The 19,510-nt window shown below is 32.4% G+C and overlaps 3 protein-coding genes across 3 annotated transcripts in view; all 3 read left to right on the top strand.

Moving 5' to 3' along the window:
* Positions 1–19,510, top strand: part of LOC130445707 (uncharacterized) — a 104,443-nt gene that overhangs the window by 28,148 nt on the left and 56,785 nt on the right. The gene's annotated exons all lie outside the window — the stretch shown is intronic.
* Positions 3,953–13,783, top strand: LOC130445708 (arp2/3 complex-activating protein rickA-like). The gene is made up of 2 exons (XM_056781530.1): positions 3,953–5,332; positions 13,506–13,783. Exons 1-2 carry the CDS (start codon positions 4,131–4,133, stop codon positions 13,570–13,572), a joined length of 1,269 nt encoding a protein of 422 aa, XP_056637508.1. The 5' UTR covers positions 3,953–4,130; the 3' UTR covers positions 13,573–13,783.
* LOC130445200 (uncharacterized) lies at positions 18,756–19,229 on the top strand. Its single transcript, XM_056780742.1, has one exon. It carries the CDS (start codon positions 18,756–18,758, stop codon positions 19,227–19,229), a length of 474 nt encoding a protein of 157 aa, XP_056636720.1.

Below are 19,510 nucleotides of genomic sequence, written 5' to 3'. Positions count from 1 at the left end.
TTACAATGTGAGCTGGAGCAAAAAGTGTTGATAATACAAATAGAAGAGATTTTTTGGGCAAACTGTGTAGCTTGGACAAGTCTTTTACCTCTTACGTGTAAGTGGACTCTCGCATATGATGTGGTCTGCAGTTCCTTCCTCCTTCATGCACTAGCTGCATTCCACATCTTTCGTCATGCTTATAGCATTGAGATGGCTTCTTAGATAACCGTGTCTAATTAAATGACTAGTCACCAGTCAACACTAATGGCCACACCAAGAATGGCAAGCACATTAGCTTTCTCGTCGCCCAAATACCTAGAGCACACCGTTTCAGCCGTTATGGCGTTGATTGCAACAAGAAAAATTCGTATATTTTGAGGTGTCCTCCATAGAATCCTACTCTGGCTAAACTATTCATCCTGGAGCCGTCTGTGTCTACTGTTATCCCCAATATTACACTCTCTCTGGAAAAGAATCAAAAACTGTTTCTAATTCATTATTGTGTTCAAAATAAATAATCATATTTTGAAAATAATACATCATTTTCCTTATTTATTACTTTTGTTGCCGCATTTTCCATTATTATTTGGGGTCTCGTCTTTTTTCCGATGACATCATAGTCGACTGAAATTTAAGAGAATGCCTACCATTTTTCATAATAGGAAGGTAATAATTGCTTTCAAATTTGTTTTATCGAAAATGTACAAGCTTTATAGAGCTTTCATTAATGAATCAATTGACGTACGTACGTCCTTATTTATGAGGTGATTTTAGTCGCAATTCAATTATAGATTACCCTAGTTCTATATTTTGTCATAAAAGTTTTTACACAGAGCTACAAATATTATTGGTTACAAAGAAACTACAGAATTTTCCAAATCTTTATGAGTTACCAGAAAAATTAAATATCACCCTCTTCTTACTGCATAACTTACCAGATATGCTCCATTTTAGTAGTCTAACTGAAATCTAACTATAAATAATTCTTTTACTCTTCTTATTTATCATATTATAATATTAAACGTTTGCCTCTTGAACTTTATTTATTCTTGATTTATTTATGAAGAGATTGGGATTTTGGTAAATTGATATTAACCACAAATTTTGTAAACGAAAAATTAGGATAGAGGATTTTTCTCATAAAAACATCATAAAATGCTGCTTGATTAGAATTATTAATACATACTGAACCAGAGCCGTATTTCAAGATCAGAGGCGCAGGCCTAGCGCAGAGTGGGGTCCTTTCCTAAAATAAAGATTCTCGGTATACAAGATTACATAATTTTTTGAAATAAACAAATGAATTCGTTCAGTTTCATTAAGAGTAACGTGAAATAGAAATTTCTGAATCGAAAAATTACATTACTTCAATTACTACATTAAGCCTGATGTCTTGGATAAAATTTGTTCTAATAATATTATAATAGATGTCGAGTCCTCTCATATATTTTATAAAGAAATTCATTTCATAAATTATATTCTTCTACTATTATTTAGTCCTTAATTGGTCCCTCAGAGGCTGGGACCCTAGACTTGGGTCTTCTGACATAAAGACGACCGTACCTGAAATAATATTTAGGCTCATAAAATCACTTTGAACAATTTAGGTTTTAATTATGGTACCAAATTCTATTGAAATTATGCGAAAATAACGTTTTCGTTGCACAAAAACAATAAAATCGCATTTACAACTGAACAGAATGCATTGGATGTGTTTCCACAAATTTAACGTAACCGACGAAAGCATTTTCCCTCTCCCAAAGCTTTCTGTTACATACGATAGATTGGCGGACTTAAGATAGATAACATTGTCACTTAAGACAATTATACTGGACTCCTAGTTTTCTGATTATCTTAATTTTATTATGTACAGTCCGAACAAATTTATAGTCTTACTGTAACTATATGTGGTATACATAAGATACATACAGAATCTCGTTTTGGACAAAAATGGCACTTACGATAGTCCGGCAAAAAGATATCGGTTATGTGCCCTGTTCGCTTAACAGTCTGGCAATGCTATAATGCTATTGATTTATATTGTACCTATATAGTTTTCAACTATATTTAGAATTTAATTAAATAAGTACCAATAGCAAAGTTTCATCTTCAGAAATTAACACAGCTACTGGAGTGCCCGAGCTTGGTTTGTGAGCCGTTATTATTTTTAATATTTATGAACGACATTGATCTGATATTACGATCTCCTACATGCAGATCTAAAATTATATTCTTTGATAAACATTAACGATTGTCACAGGCTGATATAGATAGAGTAGCGCAACAAAAATGGACACAGCATAAAATATAATACCTTATCTTTCTTCAGGAAACTTGACCTCATCCACTTTACTTATCGGATTTTTGATAATTTGCCAAGTCAGTATCCCTCAAAGAAGTTGGTGTTGCATTTGGAAATAATTTTAGCTTTGTTGGGCATATTAATATTATCCTTGGTGGAGGCATTAAAAATTTTGTTTCGAACTGAGAAACTCAAGGCAGTTCAAATCTCTAATCTAAATAATCTAGCAACTGGACGAATATGTTTTTTCTTCACAAAATTGATTTGCCTATTCCATTCTTTTATCTGTTTTCCAGTTTCAAACTAAGATACTCAAGTGTTCACCTTTCTATAGAAACCAATATCACGATCTAGAGCTCTTTGGATATTTTGCACCACTATCTCTAACTTATCGTCATAATCACCGACAATGTACAAGACGCTCGGCAGATGGCCACGGATTTGAAAAGAACCACAATGAATGTTGGCCTAGAAATAAATCTAGACAAAACCAAATTTATGACAAATCTGGTAACAAATGATAACATAATTATCGATGGAGGTGAGATAGCGCAAGTATATAACTATAAATATCTAGGCCATGAAATGAGGATGGGATGAAGAGATAACCAAACGTGTGAGATAAAGCGTCGAATACAGTTAGGATGGATAGCCTTTGGCAAGTTGAGTAGTACCCTGAAATCAAACTTACCAATAAGCGTAAAGAGAAAAGTATATGAGCAATGTGTTATGCCTATGATGTCCTATGGGGCAGAGACGCTTACCCTCACAAGACAAACTGCAGGAAAGATGAGAGTGGCGCAACGGACAATGGAAAGGGCAATGTTGGGAATTACGAGAAGGGATAGAATTACAAATGAGAACATAAGAAGAAGAACAAACGTTAAGGACATTATTGAAATTGTAGCCCAAAAGAAATGGAAATGGGCAGGCCATGTAGCCCGAATGACGAATAATAGATGGACGAAAAGAATATTGGAGTGGAGGTCAAGAATGGATAAGAGAAGTAGAGGCAGGCCGCCAACAAGATGGAGTGACGATGTAAAGAAAATTGCAGGAAGTTGGATACATACAGCTACAAGATAGAGATAGATGGTTTAAACTAGAGGAGGCCTATATCCAGCAGTGGATGGAAGATGGTTGATAGATGATGATGATCTCTAACTTAAGAAAGAAAAATTTCACTGCTTGGTAATATTCTCATTGTTAGTATTCGACATTGTGAAATTATCTGCAAATATCGGGCTCACTTCTTCGAATTCTTTTGTACAACATATTATTAACATTTCATCTAAGTGAATTATTGTTTATTTATACTAATAAACTTTTATTAATTTAATTATTCGTTTTTTATGTATATTTTTCTCGCCCATAATTAAATAAGCATGCAATTATATAAAAATTGAAGAGCCCAATCATGTTTGTAATGCTAGAACTGTGAACTTGTTACCGTAATACAAAAAAACTTTCCATGTCTCCATTTTATAGTTTTAATTCTCCATAATATCCTAATTAGCATTATACTACATAATTTTTTTGCTGCACTTCAATTTTCTACTTTCAAATTTTTATTTTTAATACAAAAGTATTAAATACCACGGCTATGGTATCAACAACAAACGAATATCGCATATATATGTTGATACCCAAGGCTTTACCTATACCCCCACCTCGTCGGAGATGATATCATCCATACACGACTCCAGTAGTTTTGTTAAGTTCGTATACTTCAGTGACTCGATCGAGGCTGAAAAGAACTAGGTAGTAGTCTGGCTTTTCTTATAACCATATTTGAGTATTTATTATTAAGTTGGTGTACCTATTTTGTACTGTATAAACGTTAACAATGACAACAGTTTCTCTTGAAATTGATAAGGATAGAAAGCTACAATATAAGGAATACGTAAATTTTTTGGATAATTATAGAAGTGGTAAAAGCAATAAGTGTGATTTTAAATCTTGTTCATCATCGAGTTCGATAACTAGTGACAATTCGGATTTCAACGAAATGCCCACGAAGAGTTTTAAAGAATATTTGCAGGATTATAACAACAAAAAATATCAACCGGTACAACCAAATTTTATGAAGAAGAATGACGAACCAAAAAATGTTAAGACTGAGGTATTTATACAAATTAATAATACAGCTAATTTAGAAAATGACAATCAAATAAAAATTACAATTCCCAAACCTAAAATAGATGATATTGATGGCGAAAAAATCAAAGTATCTGTCGGAAAACTATCACAAAAATTTGATAACAAATCACATTCATCAAATTTTATTAAAAGGAGTTCGAGTATAACAGAAAAAACGAAAATATTTGAAGAAAAATCCGATGAAAATGGACATTTGATCAATATGAACATAAAAAATTACACAGAAAAATTTCCCAAAAATGATATAGCGTCAAAAAAGAAAATCAATGGTCACAGACAGAATCCAACTTTTATTGAAATAAGGAAACAGGAACTACAAAATGGATCAAATATGAAGGACTTACCACATTTCAAGAATAATAATTCACATACAGTTCAACGATCAGATCCTGAGATATCAGATGATATAGAACCGATTGGTATCAATGGTAACATGACCACTCCAACTAAAGAACCTATTTGTGCAAGTAAACAAGAAAATTTAAAACTGGAAATAAACAAGTCCAATTGTGAAATACCCCCGCCTCCACCACTACCGCCACTAAATCCTCAAACAAAAAATGAGATAAAAATCATTACTCCTCAACCAAAACCCTTTCAGTCAAAAGCTCCTAGTGAAACAATTGAACCGAAAGTTCATCCTGCCAGTTCCAATCCTACCCCAAAGATATCAAATGGATACAGCACTCTTCCGAAAATGCAGAATCAAGAAAACACATTATCTCCAATTATAGATAAAAAGGACCCTAGGGTTAAAAAAATGGTATACGGAGCTTTAAGAGGGATGTATGGAGCTTATCACGACAGAGCTAATGATTATTTAGCAACGTTACCAAAAAATAGAGTAAAAAAGAACAATGGACTTGACAGCATCATAAGCAGTATAGCGTAAGTGTTTTTTATATTCGATTTAAACGTAGCTAGTTCATATTTCACAAGAAGTAACATCAGAACTAAAGATAACGAACATTTCCATTACAGAAAACTTTTTTCGAGAAAATTTAGAAATCTCAATAAACTGTTCCCTGTATGTTTGTTCTTCTGAGAAAAATTTTGACATGACATCGCAGACAAATAGCAGAACCGTTTTTTCTCTATGTCTGTTAGAATTAATGAAACTTTTGTTTTCATACTGTGTATCATCACCCATATTACTAAATTATCTGAAAAAAATCTGTTTTCTGGCAACTGGTATTATTTATAACTATTACAAAATTGCTTGGTAATCAATCTATTAACTAGCTGAAATAATCTTCAAAAAACCCTACCTAACAGTAACAATAGCTAATGGGACTTTTTTGTACAAAAATGTTAGCGGTAACAACGTTGTTAATTTTCAAGATCGATAGACGATATGGAAATGCTATTATGCATGGTTTCAATGTTGCTTACAGCGATTTATAATAACATTAATGAATATGTTTGGCATAGGGTTTACATGAGGCAGACTACAGTACTGTTCAATTAAATATTAGAAGCTGACAAGTTATGTAAACAGTTTATTGTGATTTTAAAATGAATTATTAAAGTTTGAATATTCAAACTTCGAAATTTCGTTTCCTAATCCTATATCTTTATAATTTTCGGATAATTTTTTAGTTGATAAAGCAATATCTTTTGGCATTATGCATTTTCCGTTTGACTCCAATATTATATTGTTTTCTATTTCACTTGAAGGAAGTAGGCATCTTGGTTTTTATTATAATTTTTTTGATTTCAAATTTTGCTTGGTCAAATTTATTGGGTGCTTAGCTTCTACAATATCTTTAAAACCAGTCACTGTAACCCTTCCTCTAACAGATACACCCCTATCTTCTAATGTTATTAATTTCAAGTTGTATTCCGGCTTATTTTTCTATATTTAGATCGAGTATATTACTTCCAAAATTTGAATCTCTGTAATTATACATTTGTAACATATATACCTACACATTTTTCGACAAAAATATCCTCCATCCATCCATTCTTCCACTATCAATTGTTGTCCATTACAAGTAAATTCAATTCTAGGTGATTTTCGACCAAAATTTGGTTAATTATTCCAAATCTAAATACATAATCGCTTTCCATTTCGTTCATGGTCGTAATGATCTGCATTACTTGAAATGAAGGATTGAGAAAGTGGAATGTTCAAATATCAAGATGAACATTTTTCTGCTGCTCACTGTTTATTTTCGACACGACAGTTATACCGGATTACAAATTTGTTTTTATTTTTTGATCGAACACTTGATTGAACCAACGCGTTATCAGATGTCGGAGCTGATAAGATTTACAAATGTACATAATTTTTTTGTTTATTGTTGATACTATATGAATATAAACTATGATACCTTAGATTTCTTAGACAGTATGGTTATGATACTGATTTAGCACAAAAACTAATGCTTCAGTTTTTTTAATCGTATTTTCATCATTATTGAAGTGAATAATTTCCTGGAAATAAAATGAGTGTACCATATTCGAACCTCAAAGATCAAATGGCCACTCAAATCCAATACTATGCATAGCGCTTTGTTCTGCCTTCGAATTATTTGCTCTAATTCAGCAAAAAACAGTGCTCTAAAACTGAGCAAAACAATTGCTAGGGATCATAAGTCTGTTTTAAAATATCTCTTGCTCCAATTTATTTTTGTAGTAAGTTCTCACCTATATTTCGGATTAGGAACAATGGCAGTCTAGCCAAGATATTATTTAAGCCAATAGAAAACGTTTAATTCCATTACATCAACACTTGTAATTACACTGTCTGATGTACGTTTCGATTACCAAGTTATCATCTTCATACACCGAAGATAAACTATGAAATAGCAACATAAACCATAAATTATAAAAAACGTCTGGCAATCTAGATAAGCAAGAATTCTCGTTGAGCAAAAATTTGTATAAATGTTCGTAGCGCCATTATAAATTGTACTTGGAAGACTCCACCGATACCATATATCCCAACTTTTTTGTTCAAGGTCAAAAGTCTCATAAATGGGGTTTTCGAGTTTTTCAGCAAAACGGTTAGTTTTTATTACAAAGTAAGGTAAAACAAAAATTACAGATCATATAATTATTTATAAAAAATGTATCAATACTTTGTTGTAGTCACTACATTCCTTTCTACATGTTGAAGTAAATCTCATTTTCAAACATGTAAAAGACTGTTGTTCTACCCGTCTGAAATATACTATATTATATAAAACTTTTTCATTCATCTCGAGTTTAACCTCTATGAGCTTCACTACTACAGAAGGTGTCTCTTAAGTTGTTGGTTATCGTACACCTACACCTCAATTCAAATGTGTCCTAACTTGTTGAGACTAGTCTCTACATCTATGAATAGTCGAATTGTTTTACTTTTTTTATATCATTCTGTTTTTTTTTCTTTGACGACGTCCGTTTTTATAAGAATCAGTGAGGATTGTGATAAATATGAAATTTGTGTGTTGTAAGACACTATTGGAAAAATTGTGTGTGTCAGCTCCGACGCACGACTGGAGTTTACTCCCTAAGTTCGATAGTCTAACCAGTCGCAAAAAGAGTTTATTTCACTTAAAAAAGATTGATACTGTATAAAAGGGTAAATTTGTTAATTAATGAGAATAATATACATATATAAATATATATTTATTCAATTTATTCATTTCATATACAAATATTATAACTAATCGACGAAATATTTTACATTAAACTTTTTACAATAGTCAATAATCTTGATAATTCATATTGGGTTGATTATCTAATTTTATGTGTTGTTTTCAAATATATATTTATATGAACTACATCGATAATTATTAAAATATTCAATAAATGCAAATTGTACATGCTCATACATATAATACATGAATTATAACGTACCTTGCAACCACGTGTTTGTTAGATGTTCCGGCAATATCATCTACGCCTCTTTCTGCCATAGTTATTTGAAAATACTTTCAGTTCACTTTAGCGGAACACAATGATAAAAATTAAAACTTCACAATAACAATATTAATTATTGATATTTTTAATAAAAACAGCAATATAAGTATGTCGACACTGATAAATTAGAAAGTTGCGCATCATAGGGTGCCAAAAACGTAACGAGGTCATTCATCGATAGATTTTACTCCTCACATTTTTCTCATACCGGGCCCCTTATATATGCAAATCGATTCTTAAGGAGTAAACTCCAATAAAAATTAAAAGCAGCTGTGACAGCAATAAAAATATGCAAAACTGAAAGGGGAAGACAGTTGATGAGCAAACGACACAGCCTTAGGTAAATCGTTCTAATAGTGCAGATTTGACGTTTGATCCCCTTGACATTCTAAAGATTCCATACATGATAACCAAGATTCAAGGACAAAACTATAGGATACGCTGGGCTATAATTCGAATATTAAGGCTTTCCTTTTGTATTATTATTTAATAACTAAAATAAACATTGGAAAGATATTTTTATAGCCGAACATGAAAAAAATTTCTGCACGTATGTTAAAACAAGCACACAAGCAAACTCGAAAAGGCATTTCCAGCCGTCTTTTAACGCAGTAAAGACAAGACAAAGTTTTCTTGCAAGCTTAATACCAGTCAATGGATAAGTCATGATTCATAGTTCACAACCACCGACTAAAATGACCAGAGATTATATCAATGGTATTATATACTAATAAATTTCAGTGTGTTTATATATAATTTAAATTTAATCAGTTAAAAACAAGTCTTGTATCGTAGTAGTAGATATCATCTATAGATTTCAATATTAGGAATGTGATTGTCAGAAACAAACCCAAATGAGTGAAAAATTTTTTGGAACGATTTTTGCCTGGAGCTCTTATTCTAAATAATAACCAATATTACAAATAATATCAACTCTTCAAACTCCTTCCTACAATCTATTAAATCGAATTTTCCGTTTTAATTTTATGTCAAGTGGAAACAAACTACTTGATACATCAACAATGTTATTATTTATGTGAATGTATTTGTAGAAATAACCTTGGAGACACTATCTGCTATATAAACAGATAACAAATGAGCTTACAGCGAAGTCAATCTCCTATATACTTAGTCCCATATATTTTTAAATAAACAATTATGGTATTGCTCTCACTCCCTTTAGAAAATTTTAAGAACAGGTTCGCCTAAATTTACCTTATTTCGTTACAATGTATCCATTAGTCAATTATTCGTTCAATAAGGATAAAATGTTGCGAAAACTAATATGCTCAAAGAGCCTCAGGAAACTTTGCGAATAAAAAATGAAAATTGCATTTGTGCAGGAAAAATTATTATAAAAATTGCTTTGATTGGTAAAAAATACAAAAATTATAACTCTGTCAATATTGGTCGGAAAAGAATTCGAATTTACAGAATATTCGCCAATTTGATAACGCATTCCTACGGTACTCCTGTAGACGATGTAGATGTCAGCCACCTTGAGCACCAGGTACATCGTAGACCTTTATTGTCGCGATGACCTCGAAAACCCCCTAAATAGTGAAATTGAGCTAATTTCCGGCAATACGTTTCAAGTTATAAATTTTTTCTTTTTTATCCATTCGAGATGTACTTTTCAAAATGCATTTTTCCCCTGCACAAATGCAATTTCCATATTTTATTCGTTAAAACGTATCCATTAATCAATTATTCGTTTATTTAAGATAAAATGTTATGTTTCAAGAGCCTCAGGAAACTTTGTGAATAAGAATTATGATTAAAAAATGAAAATTGCATTTGTGCTGGAAAAAATCATCATGAAAAGTGCATCTTTGATGGTTAAAAAATAGAAAAATTGTAACTCTGAAAATAGTTAAAATTTACAAAATATTGGGCCAATTTGATAACGCATTTCTACGGTACTCTTGTAGACGATGTAGATGTCAGCCACCCTGAGCACCAGGTACATCGCAGACCCTTCCTGTCGCGATATTCGTGTTCAGCGACTTCGAAAACCCCCTAAATAGTGAAATTGAGCTAATTTCCGGCAATACGTTTCAAGTTATAAATTTTTTCTTTTTTATCCATTCGAGATGTACTTTTCAAAATGCATTTTTCCCCTGCATAAACGCAATTTTCATATTTTATTCTTAATTATTGTTCACAAAGTTTCCCGATACTCTTCTGAATCGAATGCACTTTATTGCATTTTAATCTGCCCAAACGTTCTTAACTTTTGTGCTTTATTTCCTCTACTAGAAATTAATGGAGTTTGGTTGGGAAATTTTGACTCATCATCATCATCAGTTTTCTCTTCATAAACTTATTAGCTCAGAAAGAAAAAAGAATTAAATGATTTTCGAAACAGTGTGGCGAAAAAATTTTCAAAAATGAATCTGAGATATTACCATAATTAAATTTTGTTGTTTGGCAATACAGAGGCATATCATGAAAAACACAAATCGGCCCATTTCAAGGGAATAGTGAATACGGAAAAATAAGATTAAAGAAAATAATCCAACAAAATATTGTACATAGCTATCAATGTAAATGAATTTGTAGAATTAACCGAATTTATACACCTGATGTTGCTTTACATGCCTTTGATCCACCTGTTTTTAATAAAGTATTTTGAAAATGTTTTCAATACTTATTTCGTTACGTAACTGAAATTTTTTTTCGAACTTTAATGAAGCAACATATTTTCATTGAGAAATTACAAATAATATTTAGACGAAGTAATAATATAGGGAATAAGGAAAAATTTATATATAGAACGACATTATAGTTATGACTAAGCTAGAATAGAAAGTAAACTGTTCTTCAGTCTCTTAAGACGATAACTTGGTTATCGAAACGCGCGTCAGACAGTGTAATTGTGAGTGTTGGTGTTAACAGTATATTCAGTATACTATAAGATTAAGTTCAATTGCTTGACTTCATTGGATTTCCACTCCACTCTTTGAGTATCCTATTTATCGAAATGGATCAAAATCAAAATAACTTCAGGGAGATGCATGTACATTTACTTCGAAAGAAATATTAGATACTTTTGCCTATGGGGAAATAAAGTAGATTCGTAAAAATAAATTGAAAAATGAACGATAATTCGAAAAGATAAGAATGAAGGAGGAAAAGAGTATTGAACGTAACCAAATAATCAACATCTTTCAATTAATCACTATAACATATTTTGATTAGTTTTCCCCTTAATCAATTTAGAATTTCCAAATTTTCAGTCCCCGTAAGTCCAATAATTTCACTATTAACGGATATTTTTACAATATATTGAAGATTTAGATTCACATGTATATAATTTTTGTTTCTATTTTCCATCATAATTTCAGAAATTTCCATCCTTTTGATATTGTCTCTGGGAAAAACTGTTCTAATACTTACTTCAAATATCAAGCAATTTGTTTGCTTAATCGAGGACCAATGGTTTTCGCAGTAGCTCAGTAGCCCAAACATTTATTCCATTAATTAGCTTCTTACTTTCAAAATTGTTAATTTTGCCTTTCCGACAATTTAAAATTTAATTACATTTTTCTCATTTTTCGATAATTGTGTACAAATAAATAAATATCTCACTCTTTCTGTATACCTCGTCAGGATCAGATCGTTAAGTTAAATCCCAACAATAATAAATTCTTCGCTTTTTGTTATAATTAAAATGTGATACCACAAATTGTTGAAGCAATTATTTACGTATCCGGAAATCAATAGACCAATCACTGAGACACAGACTGTTTGGTTTTTCTCGAGCTGAGATTTATTTATATATTTGATCCGTTTCTCTTATTTTTTTCATCTATTGACTGTGATTTTGGCAACCAAGATCACAGCAATATGTCTAAACTCACTACCAAAACCAATCCAAATATTCACTCTCCACCTTTATCATATGCTGCAGCTACCTCAGCAAAATCTCCACCGCCTTCTGTGCCCTCACGAGATCAGGCCAACATTATGCCTTCTATCCCCAACACTGTACTATTTGACTATATTAAAGCAATAGGTAACATAGTCTCTCCAAAAAATGTCATTTTCGCATCCAGAATATCACACGGTCGCATATGCATTTATTTATCATCGACGACTCAAGTCGACGACCTTCTAAGAACCAACCAAAGCATCCTAGTTGATTCCAATTTAATCACTATACATCGGCTTATATCTCCAACCAAAAGAATACTCACATCCAATCCCTATAATTTGCCTGAGTTTACCTCTCTCTCCGAAGCATACTTCACCAAGAGCATACTTGCGGCTGCCGAGGCTCACGTTGGTAAAACGGTCTTTTCCTCGGCATGTAGGGCTGTTCCATGGTGGAGTCCGGATTGTGCGAATGCCATACGTGAATCAAAACATGCTCTTAATAGGTTTAGAAGTCACAAAACAAAAAAAAAACCTTATTGTACATAAAAGGCTTGAAGCTAAAGCTAAAATTATTGTCAAGCAAAGTAAGAAATCTGCTTGGTAAAGTTATACTTTATCCCTTACCCACAATACAGACCCCAGTCAAGTTTGGAAAAAAACTGCACAAATCCAAGGCAAAAAAACTAATATCCTTCTTTATTATCTAACGATCTGTTTATCACCGACAGCCAAAAAATCTCTGACACACTCGCACAACATTTTGAAATTTGAAAATTTCAGCGTCCATAGTACGGCATCCGATTTTCATAATTCACATATTCAGCCCTCCTCCACACTCCAGCTAAAACCTCTCGATATTGCGTCTGTCAATGCTCCTTTTAATTTAAATGAACTAAAATTCGCGCTATCGTCCTGCAAAAATTCTGCTGCTGATCCTGATGATGTCCTGTATATATTTCTCAAAAAACCATCCGATCCAAGCTATAACATTATTTGGAATACTCAGCAGTTCCCTCGAAAGCTGAAACACACAAATTTCAAACAAGGTTTGAATATACAAAATTTCGCGAATATCGCTATTATCTATATAATTAAATAAATTATTCAACTATAAAGAGCCAGGATACTTTAATGTTATTCAATTTTTTTAAGTATTAAAAGATTTATTTATCTAAATTAATCGTATGCAGTTGTAGAAAAATATAGTGTGTAAATCACGTGAGATCGTTTAAAAGAAGGTGGTTTTGTTCAAGTTATAATTTTTCTTTTTTAGCGCCCAAGGTGGTCTGGAAAAACTAAGTGGAAGAGCAAATCCAAAGAGTGAGACTGAACAAATATAAACATTTAATTTATTTATAACCATTATTTTCTGTGAAAATTATTTTTAAAAAATTTATTTATATTTGTATATGTCCCGTAAAAGCTTTTACTTGTATATAAATGATAATAGCTTTGCTTTCATTGTATTTTTAAATATTCAGAATTATACTGATAAAATATAATTGTATTTCTAAGAAAGTGGAGTTTTATTTTCGAATATGTGTTTATTGTCGAGAATATATTTTCCGATGATGGCCGGCAGTAAGCAAATAGATGGAACATAATTAGTTTTTTTCAATTTTTTATTTACTTTTATAAGTGGGATGGCTTGGAGAAACCGATAACTACAAAAACATTATGCTTGGAAACAATTGGCATAGTTTATCTGAACTCTGGTTTCTTATTCGTGCTTTTAACTTGTCAACATTTGCTGGTTTGGTCTCCTTAGTGACGGACTAACAGGGGGCGGAAGAATGTTTATATTCTGCACTGTGCTCATCACCCTGAGATATTAGTTGTTAAATCTCTTAAATTATATTCGTTCTTTTCGTCATCTACACAGAGATGACAATTACTGAAAGAGAAAACTGGAAAAAATTTAAAACGTTTATCGGATACTCGCTGGAGTGCTCATTACAAGTTAGTAAAAGTTGTAAAAGAAAACATAGAGACAATTGTAAGTAGTTTGGAACATTTTCAAGATCCAACAAAAGCAAATCTAGATACAAGATCAGGAGTAGGCCTACTACTGCGGCTGTTTTGATTTTACCTTTCTAACCTATATTTAATTCTGGCTTTCTATACTGGAGTGAGTAAATTTAGTTCAACAATATTTGCAGTCTCCAAAAATGACTCTGGATACAGGAATCACCAAACTAAACGCCTTGAATGAGTATTTAGTGATCGAAAGTACCACGATAGTAGACAATACTGTAAACTTTGACATGGACATCAACATCGAGGAACGAGGAAGAAGGAAGGGAAAAAGAACGATGCCGGAATCATCTCTTGATACTGGATTATCCATTCAAGAAGAAATACGTCGGTCAATGTATGAATGCATAGACCGATTTATACAAGAATTATTGTCACGATACGGGGCTATGAAACAAATCAATAATATTTTCCAAATTATCGAAACAAAGTTTATGCTTGAAGCTTCAGATGACGCTCTGGCTATAGCAGCTGACAATCCGATACAAATTTATGGTGAATTTGACAAGGAGCAAGTTTTCCAAGAAATAAAAAGGTACCGCAGGCATGTAAAAGCCACCGATACGAGTATGGACGTTGCTGTCAAATGGAGAGCCCAAAACATCCTTCAATTTATAACAAAATGGGATTTCAGTAATTCGTTACCCTGTATGTCACTAAAACTTCACTTTTTGACCATTTGCATCTCGATTGCATCATGCAAGAGGAGATTTTCGAAACTTGAACTGATCTTTGATCTACAAGGGTCAAGAACGACTGTCTAATCTAGCCGTGCTTTTAATAGAAAGAAAAATTTCAGGAGTTCCGTAAATTGAGGCACGAAAACACATATAACACGCTACAAAAAACTATCTTTGATTTATTTGATCTAATTTTTTTTGTTAGTGTATTCGTATTTTATTTTCCTTACCCATATCCATTCCAAATTGGATATATATATGTTTATTTAGCCTAAATAATTTAAGTCGCATTTAAGTTTCACTTGCCAGATTTTAGTAAAATATACATAAACACTTATTTATACATACAAATGTGAACTGATTAAAAATCTTAGTCCGCCCCTGGGTCTTCTACAACTGTTTATCTGTAGTAGAACAACCTAAAATGATTGAAATAAATAATATATTTGATCACGGAAGGTGCAAAGTAGTTTGTTTATATACATATTAACAAAAACTGTTTCAATACTGCTGTCGAATAAGATAAATCTCGGAAAGACCTTATTTTTAGATCATATAAGAAGCAACCAACAAATGGAACTGAGAACAAAACTCGCGAAAATATGTCTTTTTCGTAATTAACCCCATGAACAATTTGATTTTTCTCTTTTTTATGTTATCTTGGTAATAATTTGACATACATTTCGGGGAGTAATAAGTATCTTCAATGACGCGTTAAATTATTTACGCTCACAATGAATTTAAAGATCTTTAATCCGCCTTGTACTGACCTGAAATGAATTTATATACTTATAATTTAGAAGTAAGGTCAATTGAAAGTCATTGCTGAAGGTCCATCTGCCAATGTCGTTAAATAAAACAGTAAATGAATTCTTTATAAGGAATAAGAAAATTAATTTAATTGAACATGAAAATGTTTGTCGTGTAACTCGAATGTTCTATAGCGCCAAAAATTTCAATTAGATATCACCTAAAATCCCCAGGAGACATGTTGAATTAGATTTTGTATAATGTAAATATACAATATAATATTTTGAAACGTGTCAGAGATCAAGCTACGAAGTGTGGTAATTCAGTTCCGGGAATTTAGAACTCAGAAACTGCCAACACCGCCACACTTAGTTCTATTCACATAGATAAGAAACTCTTTTAGTTTTAATTAATGTTTGATGTCGCTAGTAAGTTTAGTTTAACTTTAACACTATTTTAGTGAAATCGTGAAAATGATTGAGCAACATGTCGTGAATCAGTCTTTAGTGAAAAAAAAAACATATTGTGGTTAGGTATGTAAGGAACACGTGTGTTTAAATGGACGAGCGATTCAAAGAGTGGTAGAAATCAGACGATCTAGCACAGTTCACCTATATTTGAATGGATCAGAACAATGTTATTTGTTCTAACCAAATTGATGTCGACTGGGGGACTGAACTTTTACTACTAATCTGACATCTTGATATATATAAATCTCCCGTACGTGTGTTTGTAACTGAACTCCTTCTAAACGACTGGGGGTGTTTGGAGGGTGAGTAGCCATAGGAAAATGGTCGATAGGTGATGGTGTTGGCTACGTGTTGCGCCTACTTAAACAACATTTTGCCTTAAGTTTAATGAGTAATAATTTTTTTTCTATTTTTCTAGAAAATCTCCATTTTTTTGTATAAAAACTTCACCCTTTTAATGCATTCGTGACGACAAACCGGTTTTTGTTGAGTTACCTGGTTAGTTATGATACATGTTACATACCGTTCGAAAGAATATTAACTACAGAAGTTTTTAAAAACATTTGTAAATGCCATACACTGTATTTTTTTTATTATTACCATCTGAAGTTGACATAAGGATGATTTTTTTTTGATTTATGAAAGTTTGATACTTCACTGTTATTTCTTTTTGAATAGTTTGTATGAAATTATGATTAAATCTGAATAAGGTAAGACTACACTAACAAATGACATTATTTTTTTAACATTTCAGCGGTTGTTAAAAAAATAATTATAGTTTTTATACAAAAAAATTTTTCTAGAAAAATAGAAAAAAAATTATTACTCATTAAACTTAAGGCAAAATGTTGTTTAAGTAGGCGCAACACGTAGCCAACACCATCACCTATCGACCATTTTCCTATGGCTACTCATCCTCCAAACACCCTGTATATAAATCTCCCGTACGTGTGTTTGTAACTGAACTCTTTCTAAACGGCTGGACCGATTTTGATGAAATTTTTGGTGTGTATTCAAGGGGGCTCGAGAATGGTTTAAATTCACAATTCGATCAACTAGATAAAGTTTTATCAATTATTTTTAAATTATTGTTGATGTTAGAACGTTTTCTATAGAATTCCGCCAGATTTTGCTGCAGTCGTGTCCGATATTCAAAAGTATATTTGAGCTTCAGTTGCGCCTGCTAGATCAGATTCTAAGTTAGCATAAGTATAGTCTAAACTATGGAGACTATAGACTTCATGTGTATGGTGTATAGAGTCTAAACATTCATACTGCTATGCTACTGTATACGATACATATCTGAATGAAGATTCGTAAAGGACAGTTCGGCTGAACACATTTGTTATTTTTTGGTACATCCATTACTTTCTTCTTTCGCATATTACTTAAAACTATTTATTTTGAAATTTGTTACTGTTTCGAAGTACATATTTTACATAATTCTTTATAAAATGTTCCCAACCTACATAGCTATCCTAACCTACAATTTTTTTTGTAATTTATAGATTTCAGAGATACAATTTCAAAATTATCTCTTATTTTGAATTATACTGTACTGGAAATAGTGAATATACAAAACTAAGGAATGAAATTATAATTACAATATTTGTTTAGCCCACTAAACTTTCACTTTTAGAAGTTACCTAGACTGGTTGTTGTGTATTTTTGTAGTATTTTATTTTTACAAAAAAATGCAACGTCTTCGCGGAAGAGCAAGAAATTATGGTCGACGTTTCTCACAATGTGCAAATGGTACATAACCACTAACTGAACAGGACAGTAGAAGAACACTTGACAACTAATGTCAATATAAGAGAACAAATAGGAAACTCACGTGGAAATGACAATTCAGAACAACGCAATCAACGTCTTCGTGCTAATACATTAAGACAACGAGAGGCGCGCCAACGAGTGACTGACGCTCACAGAGTAAATGAGCGACAGCGGGTGCAAAATCATCGAGTTCACTGCCATCACTAAATCCGCCACCAGAACCTTGGAAAACGCTATTAGCTGGAAACACATCTCAATCAAAGTTGTTTTTGCGTGAAATCCGTAAATTTAATTCTTGCTTCTACGTTGCGTGCTCGGGAGTGTAAAAACCATCGAATTTTTTTGTTTATACCTCTCAAAGATTAACCAAAAATATTGTACATCCAATGGCATTACGATAATTTTATTATTTGTAGATAATTAATTCTAAGAATAAATACCCGTTATGAATAGTTTAAGATTCAACCTTTTCACCTTCAATTAATACACCTTCAAGTTTTAACACAGCTTCTACATTCAACATCTCTGAAAGCATAATAATACACGTACTCACACGCTATCGATTGGTTGAATTGTGATAAATATATATGAATGACGTTAGGTATTGTAATTAGTTTCTGATAAAAATTTTCATCAACACGGTCTAATTGTTACAGCTAATTTCCACAAGTTTACATTTAAGACGTGGGACAGGACAACGTATGTCGGGTCCGCAAGTCCTCAATAAAATTTTGGCAAACTAGAATTTTATTAATGGCGCGTGATTTTAATTAATGTAATTGAGTAATAATCTTGGTAAGCCGCCAATTCAATATGAACATTTCTATCAGCAAAACCAAATGTATGACAATCGCGAAGGATCCGCTCAGATGTAAGCTGGTGGTGGAGGACAATCCCATAGAACAAGTTATGCAATTCAGATATCTGGACACAGTCATATCAAGTACCCACGACCCAGTTAAAGACCTAAGAAGCCAGTTTAACAAAGAAGTCGCACTATCAGGATGCCTACGAGATATAGTCTGGTCCAACCCGTACATGCGCAAAGTTAGCAAAATTAGAATCTTCAAGACTTCTATCAGACCCATCATGACGTACGGCACGGAAGTCCGCGAGGACACCAACAAGATGAAACAAATGCTGAAGGTGGCCGAAATGAAAACACTGAGAATAATAGTGGGGAAAACAAGAAATACAGATGTCAAAGAGCAATGCGGGATACAAGACATTGTGAGATGGGGAAGACAACGTAAGAGGCAGTGGTACAACCATGTAAGACGAGAATAGTCCTAGAAAACAACCCGCCCGGCTCAAGGCCTCCCGGGAGACCACCTAAAAGGTGGAAAGATAGTTGGTAATCCACCTCTCAGGAAAAGATGCAGAGGCAGCTTCAGAATTAAAAGATCGACAAATCTCCAAAAAGTAGAAGAAGAAGAAAGAAGATTTTAATTATATGAGGTAGTCCATACTGTTACCTTACAACTATTAAACTTACAGATTTATGTTTTTGTTCATAATATTTCTCAAAATATTTTCATAATATAGTGTCACAGAAATTTAGAAAATTT

The sequence above is a fragment of the Diorhabda sublineata genome, chromosome 6 (genome assembly GCF_026230105.1).
Source record: "Diorhabda sublineata isolate icDioSubl1.1 chromosome 6, icDioSubl1.1, whole genome shotgun sequence".
NCBI lineage: Eukaryota > Metazoa > Arthropoda > Insecta > Coleoptera > Chrysomelidae > Diorhabda > Diorhabda sublineata.
This window is presented reverse-complemented; position numbering and strand designations above follow the sequence as displayed.